Raw genomic sequence first — 23,583 nt, forward strand, 5'->3', positions numbered from 1 at the left:
TATGTGTGTGTACACATACATATATAATTTTGGTTGTAAATATTTTTGCAGCTAGAAATCTTGACTAGTCTTGCCACAGAGACAAACATATCCACTATTCTTCGAGAGTTTCAGGTAAAGTTACTGCTGTTTTTTTTTCTATTTCTTTGAAAATTATTTTGCATAACTGTAAAAACTTCTGTAAATTTCTTTTTAGTAAAACACTAAACATCTATGAATTTTTTAAATATAAAATGGTTTTAAAGTACTTAGTAAACTGAAAGCCTTTTTACATAGTTAAGAGCTTTATTCATATTTTAAACAATTATTAATCATAACTTCAGAAGGCATTTGCCAAATCAAATAAACTGATGGGCATAAAAATAATTTCCACAAGCAGATTATTTCCATTTCACAGATGGAAATAATTTTTATTACATTGGTATTGATAACATCTGATTATTTTATTTATATCATGTTGTAAATGAAGTGTAAATTAAAACATTAAATTCTAATTGAGGTTTTATGTAATAAATTTATAGATTGTGCCAACTGAGGAAAAAGTATGGTGTGTTTTTCTGTACCTTAGGAATATCTTCTGTTAGAAACAAAGAATGCAGATACTGTTTGGTCTCAAAACAGAGTATTCATCTTCTTATGTATTCAGATGGGTATATCACATGATATATATATCATTATATTATGTATCTGACCCAGGTGACTACCTCAAAGTAGATGATGGTGTTTTAATAAATTTTTTATCTCAATATACCTTACTGGTGACTCAGTGCCAATCTGTATGTAGAAACTAATTGGTAGACTCTTATTTTACATGAAGCTTCACATGGAGACTGGAGTGAAGTGTGTGCCACATCTGGTAACATGGTATTGTGTAAAATAATGATAATAATAGTAAGCTGTGATTATGTTCTGTAGAGTAATGATTTCATGTGTTTTTACATTATGCTCCCAAGGAAGTCATGTTATTTCGCAAGTCTCAGCTTGCTTAACAGTGGATACCATTCTCACTTTAACTGTTGAAAGTTCTAGTGTAAGAAGGACATCTTGGCATTAAAAAACCTCCCAGAAAATCTCTTAATCCAATAATATACAGATATCCAAGAGAGTATTGTAGTTCACTAGAAGCATTGTGTTTTGTTTGTAAGCAATAATAATAATTAGCAATAATGTATTTTGAATGGCACAACAATGCACTATAATAACTGGTGTAATTTAATCATCCATAGTCTGATATAATATTTCAGAATCTAAAAATTCCTTCTTCAGATAACCCTAGGAATTGATTGATCAATCCCTAGGGATGTCTGAAGAAAGAATCCATAGTCTGATATATATTTCAGAATCCATAGTCTGATATAATATTTCGGAATTTAAAAATTCCTTCTTCAGACATCCCTAGGGATTATTCAATCAATCCCTAGGGATATCTGAAGAAAGAATTTTTATATTCTGAAAAATTATATCAGACTATGGATGATTAAATTACACCAATTATTATAGTCCATTATTGTTATTATAGTGCATTATTGTGCTATTCAAAACACATTATTACTGATATCCAAATTTTCAAAATGTCTCCCATTTGAGTTGACTATATTATTATAGTAAAAAGTTGAGGGAAAGAAATTGCAATGAGAAGTTGTCAAAATATGAAATCCTGTCACTGAAATCATAACTTTTTAGTGTTATAGTGAAAAATTTTTAATAGTTTTCTTGAGAATTTTTGGTATTTGAAGAATTGTCCATCCACGGACACTTCTCTCACAAACTCGGCCATCATTTTGTTGGCTTTTTGCTCCCTGTTAATCTATTGTAAAGGTACTATAGTTGTAAGGTTCTAGATATAGAAAGAACAAAAATTCGAACTAAGCTATACCTGAAATATAGGTGTTAGTTGTATATCAAAGTTTAGCAGTCAATATTTGAAAGAAATCAAATTTTAATTTTCAACTTTTGATATAAAATTGATAATTGAAAGAATTTGAAGAAGATGGGCCATTCTCATATCTCTTTTCAGTTCTTTGTAGAATAAAGGATAGGAATAAATGGATCGGGTTAATGAAGCTAATATTTAGTTTGACCTCTTTTAGTTTAGCAGCTGAAAGATAACCAGGAAGAGAAAGTATGTTCTGCATACATCATACATGCAGTTCTGATTAAAGAAAGTAGTGAGATATGGTGCAGTGGTATAGCAGTAGAGGTAGGACAGAAGATACAGCTACAGCACCAAAGATTAAAAAATATCCAACTGAAAATCCAAATTGGTAGAACTTTTATAAAACTCCTGAATTTAAATGTTAAATTCTCTAATTTTATATTTGTAGACCTATGTAACCAGTGCAGACAAAGCATTTGCTGCAGCCACAATTCAGGCAATTGGTCGTTGTGCTAGCAATATTGCTGAGATCACAGATGCTTGTCTCAATGGATTGGTCCACCTTATGTCAAATAGAGATGGTAAATAGCCCTTTTCCAAGATTTCTTTATTGTAAAATAAATGTTTTAACACCATATTTTATGTTGCAGTTGGTCAAGTTAGTTGTATGTGTTGGTATGCTGGTTGCTATTTCTAGGCCTTCATTTCATATTTTAACAAGAGAAATATATGGTGTTTCTAGAAAGGATACTAAATTCTTAATAAGCCAAACCACATAGTTGTAAATGAATTTCTAAGTGAGATACAATTTGTTGTCCTTTCATGAGTGTTTTAATCTAGGCAAGGAAATATCACCTAATTATGAAAACTGCTCATTTACATTGCTTATCCAAAAGCCTCTTATAGTTAGCACCTTCATGACTTTTTCTTTTTACTATCACAAGGGAAGAGATGTCTGTTATTTTAACACTTTTTCCCAATGATGTTTTGGTTGATGCAGTTTCTCTAGTTTAATTAAAACTTGTGGCTTATGTTGTGTTGCAGAAGCTGTTGTTGCTGAAAGTGTTGTTGTTATTAAGAAATTGCTTCAGATGCAGGTAAGCTTCTTTTTTAATTCATATCCATACTAAAAGAGTGTGTTTAATGTTGCTAACAAAGATTTCAATAGAAATTCTGCTGACATCTACCTAATCTCAGTAGGGAGGTATTATATATGTTACCTTAAGAAACAAAACTTGTAAAGTGACTGCATTCTTCTTATTTCGTTGCCTTAATGGGTTTAAATATCTCTAAATGCTACATGTGTTAGATCTCTAAATTTCTTGCATCAGTGATATTTGGTTTCTGGATCTGGACTTAGTTTGATCTGAGAAGTTACTGCGCATGATACAAGATACAGATAATCAACATTGTAGACTATAGCTTCATTGTCTTTTGTCTTGTTTAACCATTTCAAGACCATTCACTATAGCTGGCTTTAACTTTCCACTGTTGGTATTTTTTTCCTTTACATAAGCCTATAAAGGAGCCTCTCTGCAGACTGTAGCTTATTATAAACAAAGATTAAATCTTCAAATCACTCTTTACATGCTTAAAAAGCACAGGTCACACTGGATACACTATATATGAACGAAGGCTGGCATTAATATAGTTGGAACATATTTGATTGTAGGTTTGTGTGATCAGAGTTAAATAACATCTGTATTATAAGAACCTGCAATAAACAACTTTCAAAATTATTTGTTTTAGAAACCGTATTTGGATCTGCATAAGAGCTAGTTTAGTTAGTGATGTTTGTAAAACTGAACTGACAATCATGAAACAGCCATAGCATGTAAATACTGTTCTGTTTATCAGTTACTGATTTAAGGGGGAAAAAAAAACATTGCCTCAATTACTTGAAAGATCTTTGGTTTCTTTTTAAAGTTTGAGGAGATTTGAGATTTCCAAGTTGCTATCAACAGTCCACTCCATATTTTGTGACATCTTACTGTGCATTCTTTCCTCATAACTGTCACTAAATGGTTAAGATTGAGACTGTTTAGTAATTCCTGTTGTTAACTGGTATTAGTGAAAATTGAAACTAATTCATTAAGGCTTCAAATTATTGTTATTAAAATAGAAAGATACCTATTCTCACTCAGGTAATTCATATACATTATTCATATTGTGGTTTTGAAATAATTCATCTAAGAAACTGTTTTTTATAAATTAGTTATCAAAAAGCTGTATTATTAGAAACTAATCTTGTTGAATCCTCACTCTGATTTTTCTATGCTAAAGAAATCAATATTCTTAGGAATAATACAGTATGTTAATTTTTTTTACAGCCATTGATGACATGGATTAAATTTTAGATAAACATTTGTACAATACCTGTTCATTTACTTCGTATTATTAGACTGTATACTTGATGTTCTATCATAACGAGGTCTTGCACATTGTCATTTTCAGGTAACTTGTAAGCAAAAGGTACGAAACCTGAAGCACTTTCATTTATTTACTTATTCATTTTTTCTAAATTTATTCTTTTTAAAGCTTTCACAATGTCTCTGCTTGCTTATATTTTCCATTATATAGATATACTATTTTTGATGTTAGTTCATACATGAAAATTGGAATTTCTTTAACTGTTATTTTTTTTCTTATTCATCATATCTATACATTTTATTGCTTTCTAAAAGCACCTTCACTTTTATCAGGTGTCACAAATGATATGCTGATTTATTTTGGGTTGAGCTGGGAAAAAACAGTTTTTAATTGTTGAACAAGATTTTGCAATGCAAATATTTCATATCTCACATTAAGGGGTCTCTTTGACTACCTTATTGTGTACTATCCTACCTATCTTTTCTCATGTGAAAATTATCTTGTGATTGCCTATAAATTACAGTTATTTTAACTTTAAGTTGTCTCTTCCAACCTATCTTGGCATACATATGTACACATACATTTGTATTTGTGTGTTATACATGTGTGTATGTGTGTGTGTATAATTGTGCTTACACAACTACACGTTTATAATTTCACAGCCTTATGCCTGTATCCATTCATTCACAACTGTAATGCTTATGCATTGCTCCTCTCTTTTCTTGACAATTAACCACTATCATTCCTTCTATTTTTCTGACCTGTGATAAATTAAACTGTTGAGAAGCAATCCACATCACCTAAGATATGGCATATTTCAGTTCAATGTGAGACCTAACTGTAAAGTATGTCATATAATTGAGTACATGTGTCAATTAGGCAATTTGTTCATTTTCTTTTTTTGTCACTGTTAAATAAGTCAGTTTTGCTTAAGCAAGCATTTAATATAGGTGTATTAGATGGAACAAAATATTCACTGTGTGTTTTTTAGATATTCCCATTCTGTCTCTATTGTGTCTTGTCCCAAGATTTAGAACTTAAAGCATGAACTCTATTTTTAAAACAAGGAATTTGTTGAGAGATATTCAGTTGCTATATTGACCCAAGTCATAAAAACTACTACATAGTTCGTATACAGAAGATTCTTGTGGTGGTTCAGTGTGTGATAGTTATGACTTCTTGGAGATGATTGTTAATGCAGTTCAGAATTTTGGTCTAATGTGACATTCTATCTTGCATATAGTTTGGAAAGAGATTTTTGTTTGACGAGAATAGCTAATATAGTTGTTTCTTTCTAAGGTAGTGCTGCATTCATTGTTCTAGAATGTTGGTAATGTATTTAGATGTTTGTGTAGGTATCAAGATATAAGGAAGATGTGTAATGTAGTGTCATGAAAATTAAGGTAGAATTTTGTTTGGCTCAGTGTCAAAGGAATTTCATGTTGACATATCTACTACATCCATATTAAACATGTTCTCGGACAGCTGCCCTGATTACTTTGAAACAGTATATATTATAGTACGAACTTATATTATTCTGTTTATTCCATTGATAACATTTTTAAAGGTGAATGTAAGATATTTTGTATCAACAGCTGTTCATTTATTTAGACTGGGAGAATCATTAGAAGATCAGATGCCATGCCTTGTATCATTTAGTTACAGCTTTTTAGATTCTGAGTTCAAATCCTGTTGAGATCAACTTTTCCTTTCATCTTTTTGGGGGTCTGATAAAGTACTAGTCAAATACTGGCGCTCAGTCTAATTGTTCCCACTGATGATTTCTAGCATGGACCTTCTGCTGATATTATTGTGATTGTTATTGTGACTATTAAGGGGTCCATGTAATTATCTTCATCTTCTCAGAATTACTAACCTTGTGCCTGAGACCTTTGGAGATAGGCTGTAATTGAGAAGACCCAGCAAGTAAAGTAGAGATTGCAGCCATGGCCAATGCCAGTGTTACATGATCGGCCCATTTAAAAGTACCTTTGAAGCATCGGGTGATATATGCTTGAGAAGACCTGCTGAGTCAAATATTGGAGTTGATTTAATTAACTAAACCCTTTTATCTCTGGTGTGAGTGGGGATAGAGTCTGGCTTTTGCCAATGTAAGAAATTATTTTCTGGGGTAGTGGAATTGCAAAAATACTGGGATATCAGACCAAAATGGATTGGTGGGATTGGTAAAGAATTGTAGTATTTTGTAACAACCTTTTACATTTTGAGTTCAGATTATGTCAAATTTCATTAAAAATGTTTTTATTTATTTATTTTTAACTATATCATCCTTTGGGATTGATAGAATGAATACGAGTCATATATTAAGACAGTTTAATTGACTACACACACCCCTTGTAAATTTGTACCCTTATGCTTCAGTTAGAAATCATTGATCTTATTGAAGTTGTAGAAATGGTTGAGCATTGGATAGAATGCTTGGAGGTATTTAGTTGTGTTCTGAGTTTAAATCTCACTAGAATCAACTTTACTCATCATCTTCTAAGAGGTTGATAGAATAAGTACCGTCATGTACTGAGATAGATATTAATCAACTATACCCCTGTAGCACATTATTATTGTAAGGTGACAAGCTGGTAGGATCATTAGTACACCAATCAAAATGTTTAGCAGCATTTCTTCTGGCATTATGTTCTGAGTTCAAATGTTGCTGGAGTCGACTTCGTCTTTCATCCTTTCAAGGTGAATAAAAAAGTATTGGTTATCAACTGGGGCTGATATTATCAACTAGCCCTCTCCACCAAAATTGTGCCCTAATTTCTTGTTCCCTATACAATTTTGCAAGCCTCCTAACCATCCACTTCTACTCACCTCAGACCTTGAGGCACCACCCAGCCTCCTCATCTCTGATATCTATCTCTTTGTAGTTCCTACTACTCATTCTCTTCCTTCCTATACGAAATGTGAGTAACTGTATAGCTCTACTATAAGAACCTGCCCTCATCTCTCATAACTTAGCCTCTTATACCCTAGCATAAAGTCAGTCACCCTACTCCCTTAGAGTTTGGAGTCCTGTGCACTGCATGGCAACCTCAGTAGTGCTGGTAGCACGAAAAAAAAAGCACCCAGTACACACTGTAAAGTGGTTGGCATTAAGTAGGGAAACTACATCAAAGCAGATATTGGAGCTTGATATGGTCCTTGGACCCATCAGATCCTCTCAACCCATCCAACTCATGACAGCGTGGAACATGGACATTAAATGATGATTATTTCCCCATCCACACCTAGTTTACTCTTAAATTCTGCTAAATTATCATTACATTCTTCTATTGCATGATACAGACACGCTTCCATGTTTCTCAAACTAGTAGTCTTCACTGTTTTATATTTAACAAACATAAAACACTTTGTGTTCTGCATCATGTTTGTCTCTTTACCAATGTCAGTAAAAGTGAAGTCCAAAACCAGTCCTCATTGTATGTTTTGTATATTAGTAATTATGTTGTATTCATTTATGTACTTTCAGCCAAACTTTATACTTGGTTACTTTCTTCAGCTATACACTTAGTAGGTTTAATTGGAGAATTGTTTCCTGTGACTAGCACAGGCATACAAATACATATTCCACACTCATGCATCTCTACATTCATACACACCCACACAATTACACTTACAATCATATATACCCACAATCACATATGTAATCATTTATACCATCTCTTACATATGCATTCTCACTCACACACACATTTATCCATTGATAATTAGGCCATGAATATAGTCTTTGACGACTAGCTGTATTTGAATTTTACGTCTGTTGAGTAGTCTGAGTTCTGCCCTTTCTGAAATCAGTCATTATATGAATGCTTGAAAATGCTCATTATGAATAAACTATAAAGGAGTAAAACTGTTAAATAAAAGTAATAGGCTTAGGAGTGGCCGTGTGGTAAGTAGCTTGCTTACCAACCCCATGGTTGCGGGTTCAGTCCCATTGCATGGCACTTTGGGCAAGTGTCATCTATTATAGCTTTGGGCTGACCAAAGCCTTGTGAGTGGATTTGGTAGACGGAAACTGAAAGTAAAAATTTATTAAATCCTGGTCATTAGATGTAAAGGTGGGCCAATGAGTTAACAAATTTAATGCATGGAAGTAACTAGAACAATCAGCCTATGGATGCAAAATGAATATTAACCAGACTGATACTATTTTCCATTTTTCTAGTAAGTATGGGAAACAACTCAGGACATGTTTCACTCTAAAGTTCTAATCAATGAAGATTGGGTGAGGAATCTAATGTATAAACTTGCACATATACTTAGTGGGTTCGTTCATCATTGTTTCAGCAAGTACAATGAAAGCCGTGTTTCATTGACAGTCAGAACTGGATGAAAATACATCCATAGTTGTCTCCTTTACTTTCCAGCCCACTAAAGATTATATTTGTTATTGATTAATGTTTTATTTTCCTTGCTACACGATTATTTCTTGGCAGCCTTTTAATATTCAATGCATTAAGTATGTTAGTACTAACTTTTCTAGCAGAAGGTGTTTTATAATTCTGAGTTTGACTTTTACCAAAGTCATACCAGCTCATCATGTCTTTATGGTAGTAAAATAGGTTAAGTGGCTGGAGAATTGACCACAAGAAGTCTGCTGAATACCTGTCACCACTAAATGGTTGATTGGTTACTTCCATGTTGTGAATTAGTTCATGTACAGTTGACTACAAATAACAACTTTGTGCGTGTGCTTGCACATGTGTATGTATGCCTGTATGCATGTGTGTGATTGATATTCATACTAATTAGCAGAAACTGTGTTAAGTAAGACAAAACACAAACTGTTCACTTATTTATTATCTAATTTCACTCCAGTTAGCCTATTAAGTAAATATTAACATATATTTGTCATTTTTAGAATAAATATTGGCTTTATCACGCCTACTAGTACTATCACCTGGCAACGCCGGGTCATAGTGCTAGTGCATGCATATACAGCTGCATGCGTGCGCACATACATGCGAGTACCGTCCAAATCTCTGACCAATCACATACAGCTAGCTGGCATTCAATTGTCGTATCAAGTTTCGAGCATTTTGATTGGGTTTTGGATAGAAAATTCACAAAAAAGTCACTTCTATTGATTTTTTAATGGCTTTGTGGGGTGACTGGGGAAATGTGAAGATGTGCACGACCATCCTTGGACGGTTTTGAATGACCATAGAAAGTGCGAGCCCTCTAACTGAAAAATTGTGGATTTGTATAAAGGACACGCACACAGACAGACATTTTGCCGTTTATATATATAGAGATGTTCAAACTATTTTTTAGCATCCTCATAACAGTATGATAATACCTATTACTGTATTTATCTTAGATTAGATGGAAGTGATATAAACTTAGTGTAAGCATTTCAGTTTAACCATATCTTATCTCTTGACATCTACAGCATTTAGATCCTGAAATATTTTGCCTTCCTTGTTATTGGTGGATCAATTCCGTCTGTGGCTTGGTTTCATCTTACACCTAAACCTATTTACTTCACTTCATGGATTAGTCTTCTGACTTTGCTTCCATTCTTACTTGGAACCTATCTTACTTAGGGAGCTGAACTGCTGCAAACTCCTCTTTCTATTAAAAAAAAAAATTTTTTTTAATTATTCAACAATTTTATTTGCTTTCTCTTTCTCCTGATATATATATATATATTTTCGTTTCTTTCTTTATAGTTCAACTATCATTTTAAAAATTCTTTTTGGTTTTGAACAGAAGTTATGTTTATGGTATGCTTTGCTGATTTGTTCTGTTCTTTAAATCAATTATTTTTTCCTTCATGGCCTTTTCCTAGATCTTATTTATATTACTATTATTATTTATAATAATTATAAAATCATTTATCTTCAACAATTGCTGAATTTTATTTTAACACCAAATGACATTTTCTTTCTTCCCTTCCCTCTGCTGGTTTCTTTTGTTGTCCTATGTAATTTTGTTTTTTTCCATAGTTATTTTTTCTTCACAGAATTTTGGAATTTATTATGTGTATATACATATGTGTATGTGTTTGTTTTAACAATCCGCTTTATATCGATTGCTGCTATTTTATTATCATCTTTATACTATAAAACACGTTAGGTTTATATTCTCCATAAATGCACACCACAGAGAAATTCTAAAAGTTTAATCATTGGGTTAGGTTGATGCATAAATATCAAATTTACATGCATGAGTTCAATAGCATGCTTGAGACTTTTGTGCAGGTGCACGCACTCGTACACATCACCACCACCACCACTACCACCACCATCACTACTTAATATTTTTGTCTGGGTTGTCAATATGTAATTAAATTATTTTCAGTCTAGTCTGAATTTTTAATACATATACTGTCTTGTAGAATGCTAGTGTTAAGTTAAAGATTTCTGTTTACGGATAATATTTTCTTGTCTGAATATATAAAGGTTGAGATCTGTAGTAATGCACGTTAGTGTACATCTACATACATATATTTGTGTAATATACGATAATTTGCTTACTGGGCACATGTGCTATCATATACGCTACCCTGGCTTCACAACTTTCCTTCCCAAACTGAAGCACAATTGGTTTTCTATGACATTGAACACCTATATCAATAGCCTTTTTACATGTCTGATGTGGAGTTTGTCACCAACTTCATATGCAGAGTTAGGTGTCTTCAATTAATGATTACCACAGCTGCAGTTCTTGTTTTGGTTGCATATATAAACAAGATTGAACCGACCCCATCCCTATAAATATTTTAATCTCAGTTTGAAAATGGAAATAATTGAATTCAGCGTGATATAAATGATAGCACATCTGCTTACTATGCAAGAGATGTCTGGTTCAATTCCTGACAGTTCTTTATTTAATTATGTTTAACAATCTTAAAATATGGTTTACAATTATACACCATTAAATATGGTTTATATTAAAATCTTAGCTGTTAATTTCATATATATCTATATATATATATATATATATATTTAAAAGTAAGTAACTGGTAAAATTTGTATGTATTATCTGGCAGCTTATCATTTTTAAGAAGTGTAAAATTATTTTGAGAAAACCTTGGTATTAAATTCTTCTGTGCATCTAATTCCCCATAGATGAATGTTCCTTCTTTGGCATTTAGACTTTGTGTATAGTGAATAACAAGGATTAAAACACATGGCATGATAATTAGTTGCTAGGCACTTTCAGTATTATGCACAATGATAGGTAACAGAAGTACTTCTTGTAAGCCAATGTTTCATTTCTGTTCTGAATCTTGTTAGATTGATTAGATGTTTTTGTCTATCTCATGTTAATAGTTATCCATATCTATTTAGTCACACACACGGGCCCACAAGGAACTTCTATACTGTTGGATAATTTACTAGATATAGCAACCACATTTCTCTTAACCTACTGATTTAAGAAGACCCTACTATCTTAAAGAAAAGAAAGACACATTGGTCTTGTACTGTTTGGTAAAAAAACAAAAAAAAACGGGATGAGATGGTGGAGGCTGGAATACCTTTATCCATAGCTTTGCTGGATGCAGAGTAACTGGGAACTAAGCAACCATACACACTATTATTTACATAAATCCTAAAATATTAAACCAATTATAGCAGCGATTCCATCAATTCCTAGGGATATCTGAGGAAGGAATGTTATTCCAAAATATTATCACACTATGGATGGTTAAATTACAACAGATATATCGCCTATTGTTTGTATTATAGTGCATTGTTGTACCATTCAAAGTATTTTATTCTTTACTTATGATATGTATTTTATGATCTACTGAGTTCTGGATAGTTTTGAAGTGAAGAAAAGATTGCAAGAATGAGCTAGAGAAGCAAAAAATTGGACCCCATAAAACAATGTAATACTAATTTTGCGATTCTGGACATTTGCTTAAGTCTGGTATAGTTCTAATCAATGCTGATAAGTCTGAAGGGGTTCTTAACAGAAACGTAGAAACAAATGTCACAGTAGTTTGAATGGTGCCCCAGCATGGCTGCAGCCTTCAGGCTGAAACATTTTTACGGATTTAAGGATTTATACATCATATGTTTGGGTGATACAAACTGGAGGTTTTTTTCCTTTTACAGTTTAATGAAGTTGAAGGGAGCTACACTCATGACCTTCAAATGACTTAAGATTGACTGCAGAAAAAAGCATGAACAGGACAGAAATTCCAGAGGGATTATGTTGTAAAGAAGAAGAATTGGGAACTTGGGTCAGTTTGATATTTTGGGAGGAGAAGTATGAGTAACAAGAAGCAGAGTGACAAATATGTTTGGTGGGAAGTGATTTCTAGCTAGCTCTGACACAAGTTATCACTACTGAGATGCACAATACTCTGTGCTTCTCAGTAGTGATAGAATAAGTAATGAAAAGACAGCATGTATGTGAGCCAGAGATTGAAATATGTTGATGAGTAAGTCTAATCAACCAAATAGTCTTTCTTTGGTTGTGGTCTAAGATGTTTGTTTGTGTTGTAGTAGCAACAGCAGCAACAACAACAATATAGTGTTCCAATTGTGAGTGTAATATTCTATTCTAAGTATCATTTGAACTTTGTAGAGAAACAGCAACTAATTACATCTGATGTTTTAGTTCTGATGAAACCAAGTCAGGTCTTTGTGATAAAGCATTTTTTTCTTTGTTATGAATGTAGTGACTCCAGAAAATCTTAGAAATTGTGTGGCCTAGTATTTGTAGGACTTTGGGGAATTTAATTGCCTGTTGCCCACAGTTAGGGGAGATGAGGTACATGATTGCTTTATTGATATGTGCAATGTATAATATTTGTGTTGTCATGAATACATTGGAGAATGTTTGCAAGGTTTCTGCTTATAGATGTTGTGTAGGTTTGATATGAAGTATCTAGGTTGCATATGGATGTCGTTTACGGTTAAAGAGGAATGAAGAGTTATAGGAATGAGCATTGTTTGAGGTGATAGCCAGCAGGTCATTTTTAAAGTATTTAAGGAAGAATGTGAGGGACATAGTGAAACTTTGCAGAGCAGCAGGATTGATAGTGTGGATCAGAGTGAGTTTCATCAACACATGCACTGTGATGACACAATCTGTTAAAAATTTTTCAACACAAGATGGAGCTTTTCAATGGAAAGTTTAGTCAGGAATGTTTCATGCTAGATATCGTCAAATGCTTTGTTGATGTCATGGACAATGTTGATTTTGTCAGATTTCTTGAGTGTGAGACCAGTTGTGAGTGACATAAGACAGCAGTTCTCCAGTTCCCCATTAAACCATGAGGCCTTTGCAATGCTTCTACAATTATTTATAACAAGGTTTTAATCACAATATGAACAATATATGAAATTATGATGAAAGGATGGGCAACCTCAAGCTTTTTGGAAGAGCTACTTTATTGTCTTGTTTCTTCATTGAAACTAAATTAATGATTGTTGTGCATGTTCCTCCACTCCATTTTCCCACCAAATTTAAGGTATAGAAAAGATTTTAAGCACCAGAATTTAAAAGCAAATAGTGGCAGTTCACATTCACAAATATCAGTCCAATAAATGTCTCTGTTTTCCTAGTTCCTAAACATTTTTTATTTTAAAATGTATTAGCACATTTTTATTTCAATTTTTCTAAATAGACCTCCTTATGTAACGTATTTAAAATTTTATAATAATAATAGTAATGTAAAAAAAAAGTATATGTGGTATATAGGCTCCTTAAAAAACTTTTAGTATGTAGGGTAATGTCCAATTTATTGTCATAATTTGCAATTCACATCTTGTTTTATGCTTAACTTTCAATATTATTTAAATAATTGTAATCAGAATCAATGCTCATTAGAACTTAAGGTACCATGATTTAATTTCAACATTTTATTACAGAATACTGATCTCTAATTTTTCTAAATTAACATAACTATAAGAAATTGAATTAATCCATTCAGATGAATTTTTCTAAACCATTATTATTTTGTTTATATTACTGGAATTTGGACTTGATTTATGTTCACTCAATATTAGTATTGTTAGTAATTACTTTAATCCAGTTTAGATTAGTCTTGCATTTCAGTTCTGTTTGCAATGAGGTGACATTTCCAGGATTAATAAATTGATTTTCAAATTATTTCCAGGTTCTTTATTTAAATTGGTATTTATATTTGATTTTATGGTGTGACACATCTTAGTTTTTTTGTTTTTTTTTAAAATTTATCAACTAAAATATGAGCAAACCCATGCCTTAAGAAGTTTGCTTCCCAACCACTTGCTTTTGGGTGCAGTCCCAATGCTTGGCACCTTGAGCAAGTATCTTCTACAGCCGCAGCTGACCAAAGCTTTATATATGGATTTGGTAGACAAAAACTGAAAAAAGCCTGGATGTGTGTGTGTCTTTGTGTTTGCATCTCTCCTTCCACTGCTTAACAACTGGTGTTGGTTTTTTTACATCCCCCATTACTTAGGGTTTAGCAAAAGAGTCCAATAGAATAAGTACCAGACTTAAAAAATAAGTACTGGGGTTGATTTTTTTGACTAAACCTCTTCAGGGCTGTGCCCTAGCGGTCTGAAGTCCAATGACTTGAAACAAATGAAAAATAATTATTTAAGGAATCTGCTAAAATCTGTTTAAAAAAAATTTGAAATTAGTCTGACTTTATTTCAGCCAAAATAGTTTGATTTATAGTTCATTTATAGGTACAGACATGGCTGTATGGTTAAGAAGCTCACTTGTCAACCATGTGGTTTTCAGATCAGTCTCACTGTGCAGTGGCTTAGGCATGTGTCTTCTGGTTTAGTCCCAGACCAGGGAATTTGGTAGCTGTAAAGAGAAGGAAGCTGGTCATGTGTATTTGTGTGTGTGTGTGTGTATATATCATTGTCATCATCGCCATTTAATGTCTGTTTTCCATGCTGGCAGCTTGATGAGATACAAGCTGCAGGGCTATACCAAGCTCTGGTTTTAGCTTTGACATGGTTTCTATGGTTAGATGCCCTTCCTAATGCCAACCATTTAACAGTGAGTACTGGGTACACTTTTTTGTGAGGTTGCTAAGTAATTTGCAAGACTGAAAAAGAGAACAGGGAAAAACGAAAAAGCTCTCGCTACTAGGTAAAGGGGTATATTCAAACATGTCTGGTTAGTTCACTGTCATCAGTTCACTGTAGGGTCTCCACTACTTTTGTATTTTTTCAATAAAAGACTTTTAACTATTAATGGTGAGATACTATATATTTTCTTTGTGAACGTTCTTCACGCCGAACACTCTTCACGCCGAACACTCTTCATGCCGAACGCTCTTCACACTGAACTTCCTTCACAGTGAATTAATGGTGGTGAACTCTCCTGCGATGAACTGATGGTTGTGAACTTACTTGTAATAATATTCAAGGTGGGAGGAGGTGACTTTATATCAAGGCTAAGTATGATGGAGGGGTAAGCATAGATGTCTTGCTACAGGGGTACCACACATTGTACAGAAGTAGATAGGAGTAGTTTGGAGTATATATATATACACACACACACACACACAAAGGCTAACAAGCCAAATCTTCAAAGTCACTGTCAACTTTTTCCTTATAAAAGTTTAATAAACATGTACTTTACTAAAAATATTCAGTTTAATGTTAAAATGTTTCTAATTTATATATTTATGTATGTATGTAAGTATGTATATGCATGTTTACAGTTTACCCTAATTTTTGGCTATAAGCTGTGACATTATTGTTTGAAGCCAAACTACAAATGGTGATGTCAATGTTTGTGGTTGGGCTATGGCTGGCACCTTTATTGACATTTCCTATCAACAATCACCCTAGATCTGCACTTTCAAATTCCTCTGGAGCAAAAAAAAAATCTCTTACTTGAAAAACAGGTAAGAGTTGATGATGGGTTGAGCATTCAGTTATGAAATCCTGTGTTAAATAATTATTGAAGCCATACTATCATGTGGAAGGCGCATGGATGTGGAAGGCGCATGGCTCAGTGGTTAGAGCGTCGAGCTTACGATCGTGAGGTTGTGAGCTCGAATCCCGGACCGGGCTGCGTGTTGTGTTCTTGAGCAAGACACTTTATTTCACGTTACTCCAGTTCACTCAGCTGTAGAAATGAGTTGCGACGTCACAGGTGCCAAGTTGTATCGACCTTTGTCTTTCCCTTGGATAACACTGGTGGCGTGGAGAGGGGAGGCCGGTATGCATGGGCGACTACTGGTCTTCCATAAAAACAACCTTGCCCAGACTTGTGCCTCAGAGGGTAACTCTCTAGGTGCAAACCCATGGTCACTCATGACCGAAGGGGGTCTTTACCCCTTTTACTATCATGAAAATTAGATATTAAACAAATGTACATATGAAGAATTACACAAGTGTGAAATAGGGCCAAGCACAAAAGAAAGTTTATATTTTTACTTCACTACTCAGAATATCTGTCAATGGATGATTTGTTCTCGTGTACTAAGGGAGAAGTAAAGAAATGCCTGCAAATGATTATTAAACATCTATAAGACAGCCAGCTTTTGAGGCAGTGGGTCCAAGGATAGTCTTGTTATAATTGTGCTACTCTAAATTTATGAGAGATTTTTAATGGCTAAATGAACCCTCATATGACAGAACACTAATTTCCCTTCAATATAATGTTAAAACTAAAGAAATATCATTATTGTGTACTATTAAAAGGAGTTGTATCCTGACAAATCTTGTGAAATTGTCACCTTGCTGACGTATTAGAATGTTTCTCTAAATCTGTGTTTGTGTTGAAGTAATTGGACATTCTGTATTATAAGATCAATAAATTGAATTTCCCCTGTTGAAATTTAATTTTGGTATTTCTCTGTTTAATCAAAATATTTCATTTCAGGACTGAAAATTAAAAAAAAATATATAAAATAATCTTTTGATATTTCTAATTTCTTTTCAGTTTGTTACATAAATTTTTATATTGAAATTGTATTGCCCCTACACTAATCTCCACACTATTTGCTATTTTCAGCCCTCTGAACATAAAGATATTATTATACACATGGCTAAAATGGTGGACAATATTACTATACCTATGGCTCGAGCAAGTATACTTTGGTTAATTGGAGAATATAGTGAAAGAGTTCCAAAAATTGCTCCAGATGTTCTTCGTAAAATGGCGAAGGGATTTACTGGAGAGGTAATTAGCTTTCATATCTTTTCTGTATCTATTTTCTCATCTAGTCAAATATATATATATACACACACACACACACACATATATAAAAACATACACACATCATCATCATCATCATTTAACGTCCGTTTTCCATGCTAGCATGGGTTGGACGGTTCGACCGGGGTCTGGGAAGCCAGGAGGCTGCACCAGGCTCCAGTCTGATCTGGCAGTGTTTCTACAGCTGGATGCCCTTCCTAACACCAACCACTCTGTGAGTGTAGTGGGTGCTTTTTACGTGCCACCGGCACAGGTGCCAGGGGAGTCTGGCAGCGGCCACACATATACATATTGTAAACAAAAGTCTAAAATAACAGCAAAAAGAAAAGTTTGTTTTCTATTTTCTATGACACCCCCAACTCTAAACAAAAGAAAAACAATTCACTTCAGTTTGCAATGATATAGGACTCACAAAACACCCATTCATAAAATGCCTGCTCCTACAAAACAGCTTACTCCATCACTTAGAGAACAGTTCTGTATTCTCAAAATATATCTCAAATTTGAAGATAAAGGGAAAAAAAAACCTAAGCATTTTAGGGACTGCCCTGGACAATAGCCTCAGCATTATGAATAAGTGAAAGTGCTGTAACTTCTGTCCTGAAGAAAAGCTCCATATCATTCTGTCACATCATAACACCATCTTGTAGGATGATATGGGTGAGTGGCCAGTTGGTACAACTGCATACTAAATACATATATAGTAGGCTTTCACTTATGTTTTTAAATTTTAAAACTCAAGAATTTGTTTTTGTCTATTGACTGTGTGGATATTCTCAAGTAATCAGATTTTCATGTCACTATAATTTTTAAGTGAGATTGTCCCATATGTGTATTTAGTATGCAGAACATTCTGTTGTGTTTTTCCATCAATCATGCTATTATTTTTATATTCAGTTATATTCTAGATTGACTTCATACTTTTGGCTGTCAGTTTTTGATTCAGATTTCTGCTATTTAAGTTGATATCTACATGCTCATGTATATTTGTATATGCAAACATACTCATATAAATACAATAACATGTACACAGTTTTATTGGACTACATATTTAACCCTTTCTCTTTGCAGGAAGATATTGTGAAATTGCAAATACTTAACTTAGCAGCCAAGATGTGCATTACCAACCCTAAACAAACCAAATTGTTATGCCAATATGTCCTCAATTTAGCTAAATATGATCAGAATTATGACATTCGTGATCGATCTCGGTTTCTACGACAATTAGTCTTACCAACTGGGGAGAAGCCTGGTTTCCTTTCCAAATATATAAAGAAAATCTTTCTTTCCACAAAACCTGCTCCAGTATTAGAATCTAAATTCAAAGGTATATGATTTTTATTCCTTTTTTTTTAACCTTTTCTTTGGGTTGGAGAATAAGAATTCATGATTGAGCCCCACTTTTACTGAAATTGTCGTTTAGCTCCAACTTGAGCCTGATTGAACAAAGCTCTAACTAAAGGCATTCCCTCTTTGGTAAGAGTTACTGTTAAGGATCATTGGGAAAATAGAATCTGTTTGAATCATTAAAATAAATATGTAGAACTGATGCTTATATTTTAAGAAATATATTTGAATCATTATTGAAATATGTATAACTAATCCTACTACATTAAGAACTTGATCAGTATTTAGAACAAACTAGTTTAGGTGGATTTTCTCATAATACTGGACTGGATTATTCCTGTGTCTGTTGTATGTGTTGGAAAACCTCAGGGCTACAACAAACCACAGGTTTGCTAATTGAATTTCTCTTTGCTAATCAAACCGCTGATGTGGTCATTTTTCACACTTATATTTAGTCTTCAATATCATATATTATTGTCATTATTATCATTCAGCATCTATTTTCCATGCCGGCATGGGTTGGATAGTTTGACAAGAGCTAGCAAACCAGAGAACAAAGGACTATTGCTAGGTGCTATTTTTGTGGCACCAGCATTGGTGGGGTCACCAAGTAACTTGCAAGACAAAGATCCCCCAACTGGAATGGGGAGTAGTATTGAAGGAGGTGGCTTTGTGCCAGTTGATGAGAGGTTAAAAAGAATAATAGAAGGATAGTGGTTGGTATCTTGCTGTAGAAGAGATTCAAGGATACCTAGTTGGAAAAAAAAAGAAAGATAGAAAGGGAGGGATTGAGAGAGAGATGATGTGTATCAAAGTTTTCAATTAATATATTATTTATTTTTTTGTATCAAGACAATTAGAATTTTTTTTGGTTGTGAGTAGAATTTATTTAAAAAATAGTCAAGTTAAATGTGATGTTAAAATGAGTAAGAAAATCTACTAATTTCATTAAGAGACAGCAATGTTTCAAAATTGTTAATTTCTTTTTTTTTTTTTTCATTCCTTATTTTCTTGGTTTGTCAAGATTTTTGGTGATAATAAAATATAATGGAAAAAAGTGGGAAGCTCTAAATAAACTCTTCTCTGTCTTTTGTTAAGTTTCTAATGTGTTTCAATTTCTAGATCGGGACCAATATCAGTTAGGAACTTTATCTCATTTACTGAATACAAAAGCTCATGGCTACCAAGAACTTCCAGATTTCCCTGAATCAGCCCCAGATCCAACAGTAAGAAATGTTGAGGTTCCTTTACCCTGGTCAGATTTGACTCGTAAGAAAACTGGGAAAAATAAGACAATAACTTCAGAACACTTTTATTCTGATGAAGAAAGCAGTGAAGATGGTAAATTCATTTAAACTTTCAATCATTTATTTTTTGTTTACATATGAATGTTTCTTATAAACTTGTATTTTAGATCACTTTTAAGATGGTGGGGTATAATTTAAGTGAGATTTAGCAGTCATTTCTTACAGGTTGAAGAATGATATAGAGGCTTCTTTATTAGTTATTAGTGTAATCCAAAGGAAAAAACTGTAATTAGATCTTGTTTAGCCTGCTTCTCCTTAATAACCACCAGCTTGTATGATGCCTCATAATTATAAAATTCATTAAGATGATCTAAATCTTCAAATTAACCTTGCTTTGGAGATCAGTGGTAGCTTTTCACTTAATCACTGTGAACAATTAGGCTAGTAAAGAAATGTTGTTCCTTCTTCATAGCAGATTGTATATCAATCAAGTCACTTGCTTAAAATAGAGAACTGATTGAATGGATTAGGCAGGTATTGGAGTGTTGGATCAGAAGTCATCAGTTCAACTCCAGTATGGGTGTTTTTGTATTTCTAAAGCAGTACACTCAATTCTGCATTGTCTCAGTTCATCAAATGCTTTATTTCTTGAAGTTGTTGTTTAGCTCCAAGTTGGTCCTAATTGAAAAGACAAAAGGTACTCTCTCAGCATAAGGTACTCAGAAAGGTGATGGAAAAAGAAGAATATCTTTGAGTCAGTGAGTTGGCAGAATCAATAGAGCAGAATCAATAGAGCAGTGACGTTCATTCCACCTCTTGACATTTTAAGTTCAAATTCTGCTGATTTTAACTTAGCCTTTTATCCATCCAAGGTTAGTAAAATAAAGTATCAATCAATAGTATCAACTAACCCTACTTCCTTTACTGACCTTGTGCCTAAATCAAAAGCCTATAATTAAAATGAATATGTAAATCCAATCTCACAATTGCCTCTTAAATTTATTTTAAAAGTTACATAAAGAGAAACAGCCACATGTGAAAATTTGGTATTTGGTTGTTCTTTTTAAATCTATTGTCTGTTTTCTTGTTTTCAGAGGAATCAAGTAAATCTAGCAATGAGAGCAGTGATGACGAGGATGATGATGAGGAGGACGAGGATAGTGAAGAGGAGAGCTCTAGTGATGAATACTCTGAAGTATCTGGTGATAGTCATGCAGTAAATAATGCTGTTGCCAGCAGTGCAAATGATGATGGTGATGGAGATGATGATGAAGAGGATGAGGATAGTACATCAGATGAATCTGAGGAGGAGAGTTCAACAGAATCCTCTTCTGATGAAAGTGTTAAACATGTAAAAAAGACGAAGAAGGTAAGAAGTCTTTTTGTAGAGGTTTCATAACTTGTCTTTTCCTTTTAGTCCGTGGCAGTTCTTAGTTCCTGCTATCATTTAGTATTAATCTTTAATCTATGTCTATACTGTTAATCAGTAATCTCTGTTATCTAAAACCACACACATCTAAAACACTCAGGGTTTTTACATGCTTCACAATTTGTCATGATCTTTCCTAGCAAATTCTTATCTATAGCATTGCTAAACTGCATAACAAAGTCTTCTCTGATCATCTGGCACTTTACAAAGTACAAGTGTGAGTTACAGAATTCATATATCTAAAATGTCGGTGCATTTATTGGCCATGCCTGCTACTCTGTTGCTTTTCCCAAACACAAGCAAAGCTTGTCTTTACATTCCAGTTGTTCAGATTCTTTTATTTAAGGATTACCTAAATGTACATACATGTATTCTTATAAGGACAGAACCAAGAGAAATTAGTCAAGACATTAGAGAGACTGACTGGATAATGAAGTTTAAAAAGCAAAAAAGATGGTCATGAGATATCTGGTTACAGAGATCAAATTTAGTAAAGTCCTCCAAAAAGAACATCTTCCCAATGGTATTCTGGCAGATTCTGCAATTTTAGAATTCATACTACTGACTTCCATGTCTAATTTGTTCTCATATTACCCATTTCCAGTAGATTTGTAAGGGTTATTCTACCTTACAGAATTCTTTGGTGGGAGAGTTCTTTCCTTTGTGTAATCTAGCTGAGTTGTATTATACACTCAGTCTATAACCCCTTTATCTGTTCTTTAATTCTTTGTTGTCTATACAGCTGATCTATAATTTCTATGACGTTAGTTTTTAATACTTGTTGTCAGAGGTTTAGTCTTCAATTTATGTTGTTTATGTAATTGGTCTGTAATCAATGTTGTATATGCTGTCAGTTTTTAATCTTTGTTTATGAAATCAGTTTGAAATTTTAATCATCCTTTGTCATACAAAGAATGTTGCTGACTTTCTGTTGTATTTTTACCCAGTCAAAACCCACTACAAATAATAAATCAGCAACTCCTGCTTCCAAAGACAATACAAACCTTCTTTTGGACCTTGATGACTGTGAGTATTAAGATCAAACTTGTTAAAGCATTTATATATTTGTTGAGGTATAGCTGAAAGAAAACTAAATGTACTGTCAATTTACTAAGAATGAAAGGGAATTGGTTGTAGCACAGTTCTGCCCATTGTGATGAAGAGTGACTGTTAACACTGTAGATTGATTGGTATTTGTACTTTTTTGTGTATGTGTGCATCTGTATACATGTATATGTATGTTATAGTCTTTAACAAAGATGAGATAGTTTTGGACCAATTGTTTTTGATCATCCCACCACTAACCACACAACTGAAATGGGATAAGAAACTGTTAACCAACCAGTGTGTTGCATGCTCAACTCTATGGTTCAGATCTTGTTCATATCAACTTGGTCTCCTCTTTTTAGTCCTGTATAAATAAAATAATTAGAACTGTGTATTGCAAGAATTTTCATACAAAACATCAGTCAAAATTGAGGTATAATATTATAGAAGTGTAAGAAAAAATTTGAAAGAGGCTAAATGTCTTGTTGATTTTTAGGTAGAGTGGGAATCACATGTTTGAGGTTGCACTGTACTTGTGTAAATACATTAGATTGGTTATGTTTTGATTTGAAACCTCTCAGATTTTGGGCAAGTGAATAAAATGGAAAGAGGAACTATTGAAGTCAACTATCAAGAATATTTCTCCATAAAACCATCACTGTATGCTTGTCGTAATAATTTCAGATAATAAAAGAACCTCTCTATGGTTGCTTGATCTGCTAGCAGTAACAGCCAGATCTCCTTCAAACACAGATTGGATAATGTAATCAGGAGTGCGCTATTCATAAAAAAAAGAATGGGTTGTTATCAGTTGAATGCATTTGATCTAAAATTTGCTTGACTTGGGGCCATCTTGAGACTAAACAATAACTCCAAATATTGTGAATTTGTAAGTGTGTTGGGTGATTGATGACTGGAAAACACAGTGGAAAAAACTTCTTGTAATTGTTGAATTCTGTTTTCTGATACACCTATATTTCTATGATATGTGCAAGGCCTTCAAAGCAGGTGAGATTGATGCAGCTAATGCCTAACCTGAACATCTGAAATCAATTTCTGCAGGAAAAAACGTAGATGGGGGAGAGAATTGGAGATTTTGGTCTGCAAATTTG

The 23,583-nt window shown here is 33.4% G+C and overlaps 1 protein-coding gene across 2 annotated transcripts in view; it reads left to right on the top strand.

Annotated features, from left to right (window-relative positions):
• LOC115224385 (AP-3 complex subunit beta-2) overlaps positions 1-23,583 on the top strand; it is a 53,612-nt gene that overhangs the window by 22,740 nt on the left and 7,289 nt on the right. Inside the window, exons 12-20 of one of the 2 annotated variants that reach the window (XM_029795274.2) lie at positions 52-114; positions 2,325-2,457; positions 2,921-2,973; positions 4,331-4,348; positions 17,198-17,365; positions 18,473-18,728; positions 19,871-20,089; positions 21,090-21,364; positions 22,372-22,450. In XM_029795274.2, coding sequence (XP_029651134.1) covers positions 52-114; positions 2,325-2,457; positions 2,921-2,973; positions 4,331-4,348; positions 17,198-17,365; positions 18,473-18,728; positions 19,871-20,089; positions 21,090-21,364; positions 22,372-22,450 — 1,264 coding nt within the window. The remainder of the gene's footprint in view (positions 1-51; positions 115-2,324; positions 2,458-2,920; positions 2,974-4,330; positions 4,349-17,197; positions 17,366-18,472; positions 18,729-19,870; positions 20,090-21,089; positions 21,365-22,371; positions 22,451-23,583) is intronic. The other variant, XM_029795285.2, reaches the window with a different exon arrangement.

This window comes from Octopus sinensis, linkage group LG2, assembly GCF_006345805.1.
Source record: "Octopus sinensis linkage group LG2, ASM634580v1, whole genome shotgun sequence".
Classification (NCBI taxonomy): Eukaryota; Metazoa; Mollusca; class Cephalopoda; order Octopoda; family Octopodidae; genus Octopus; species Octopus sinensis.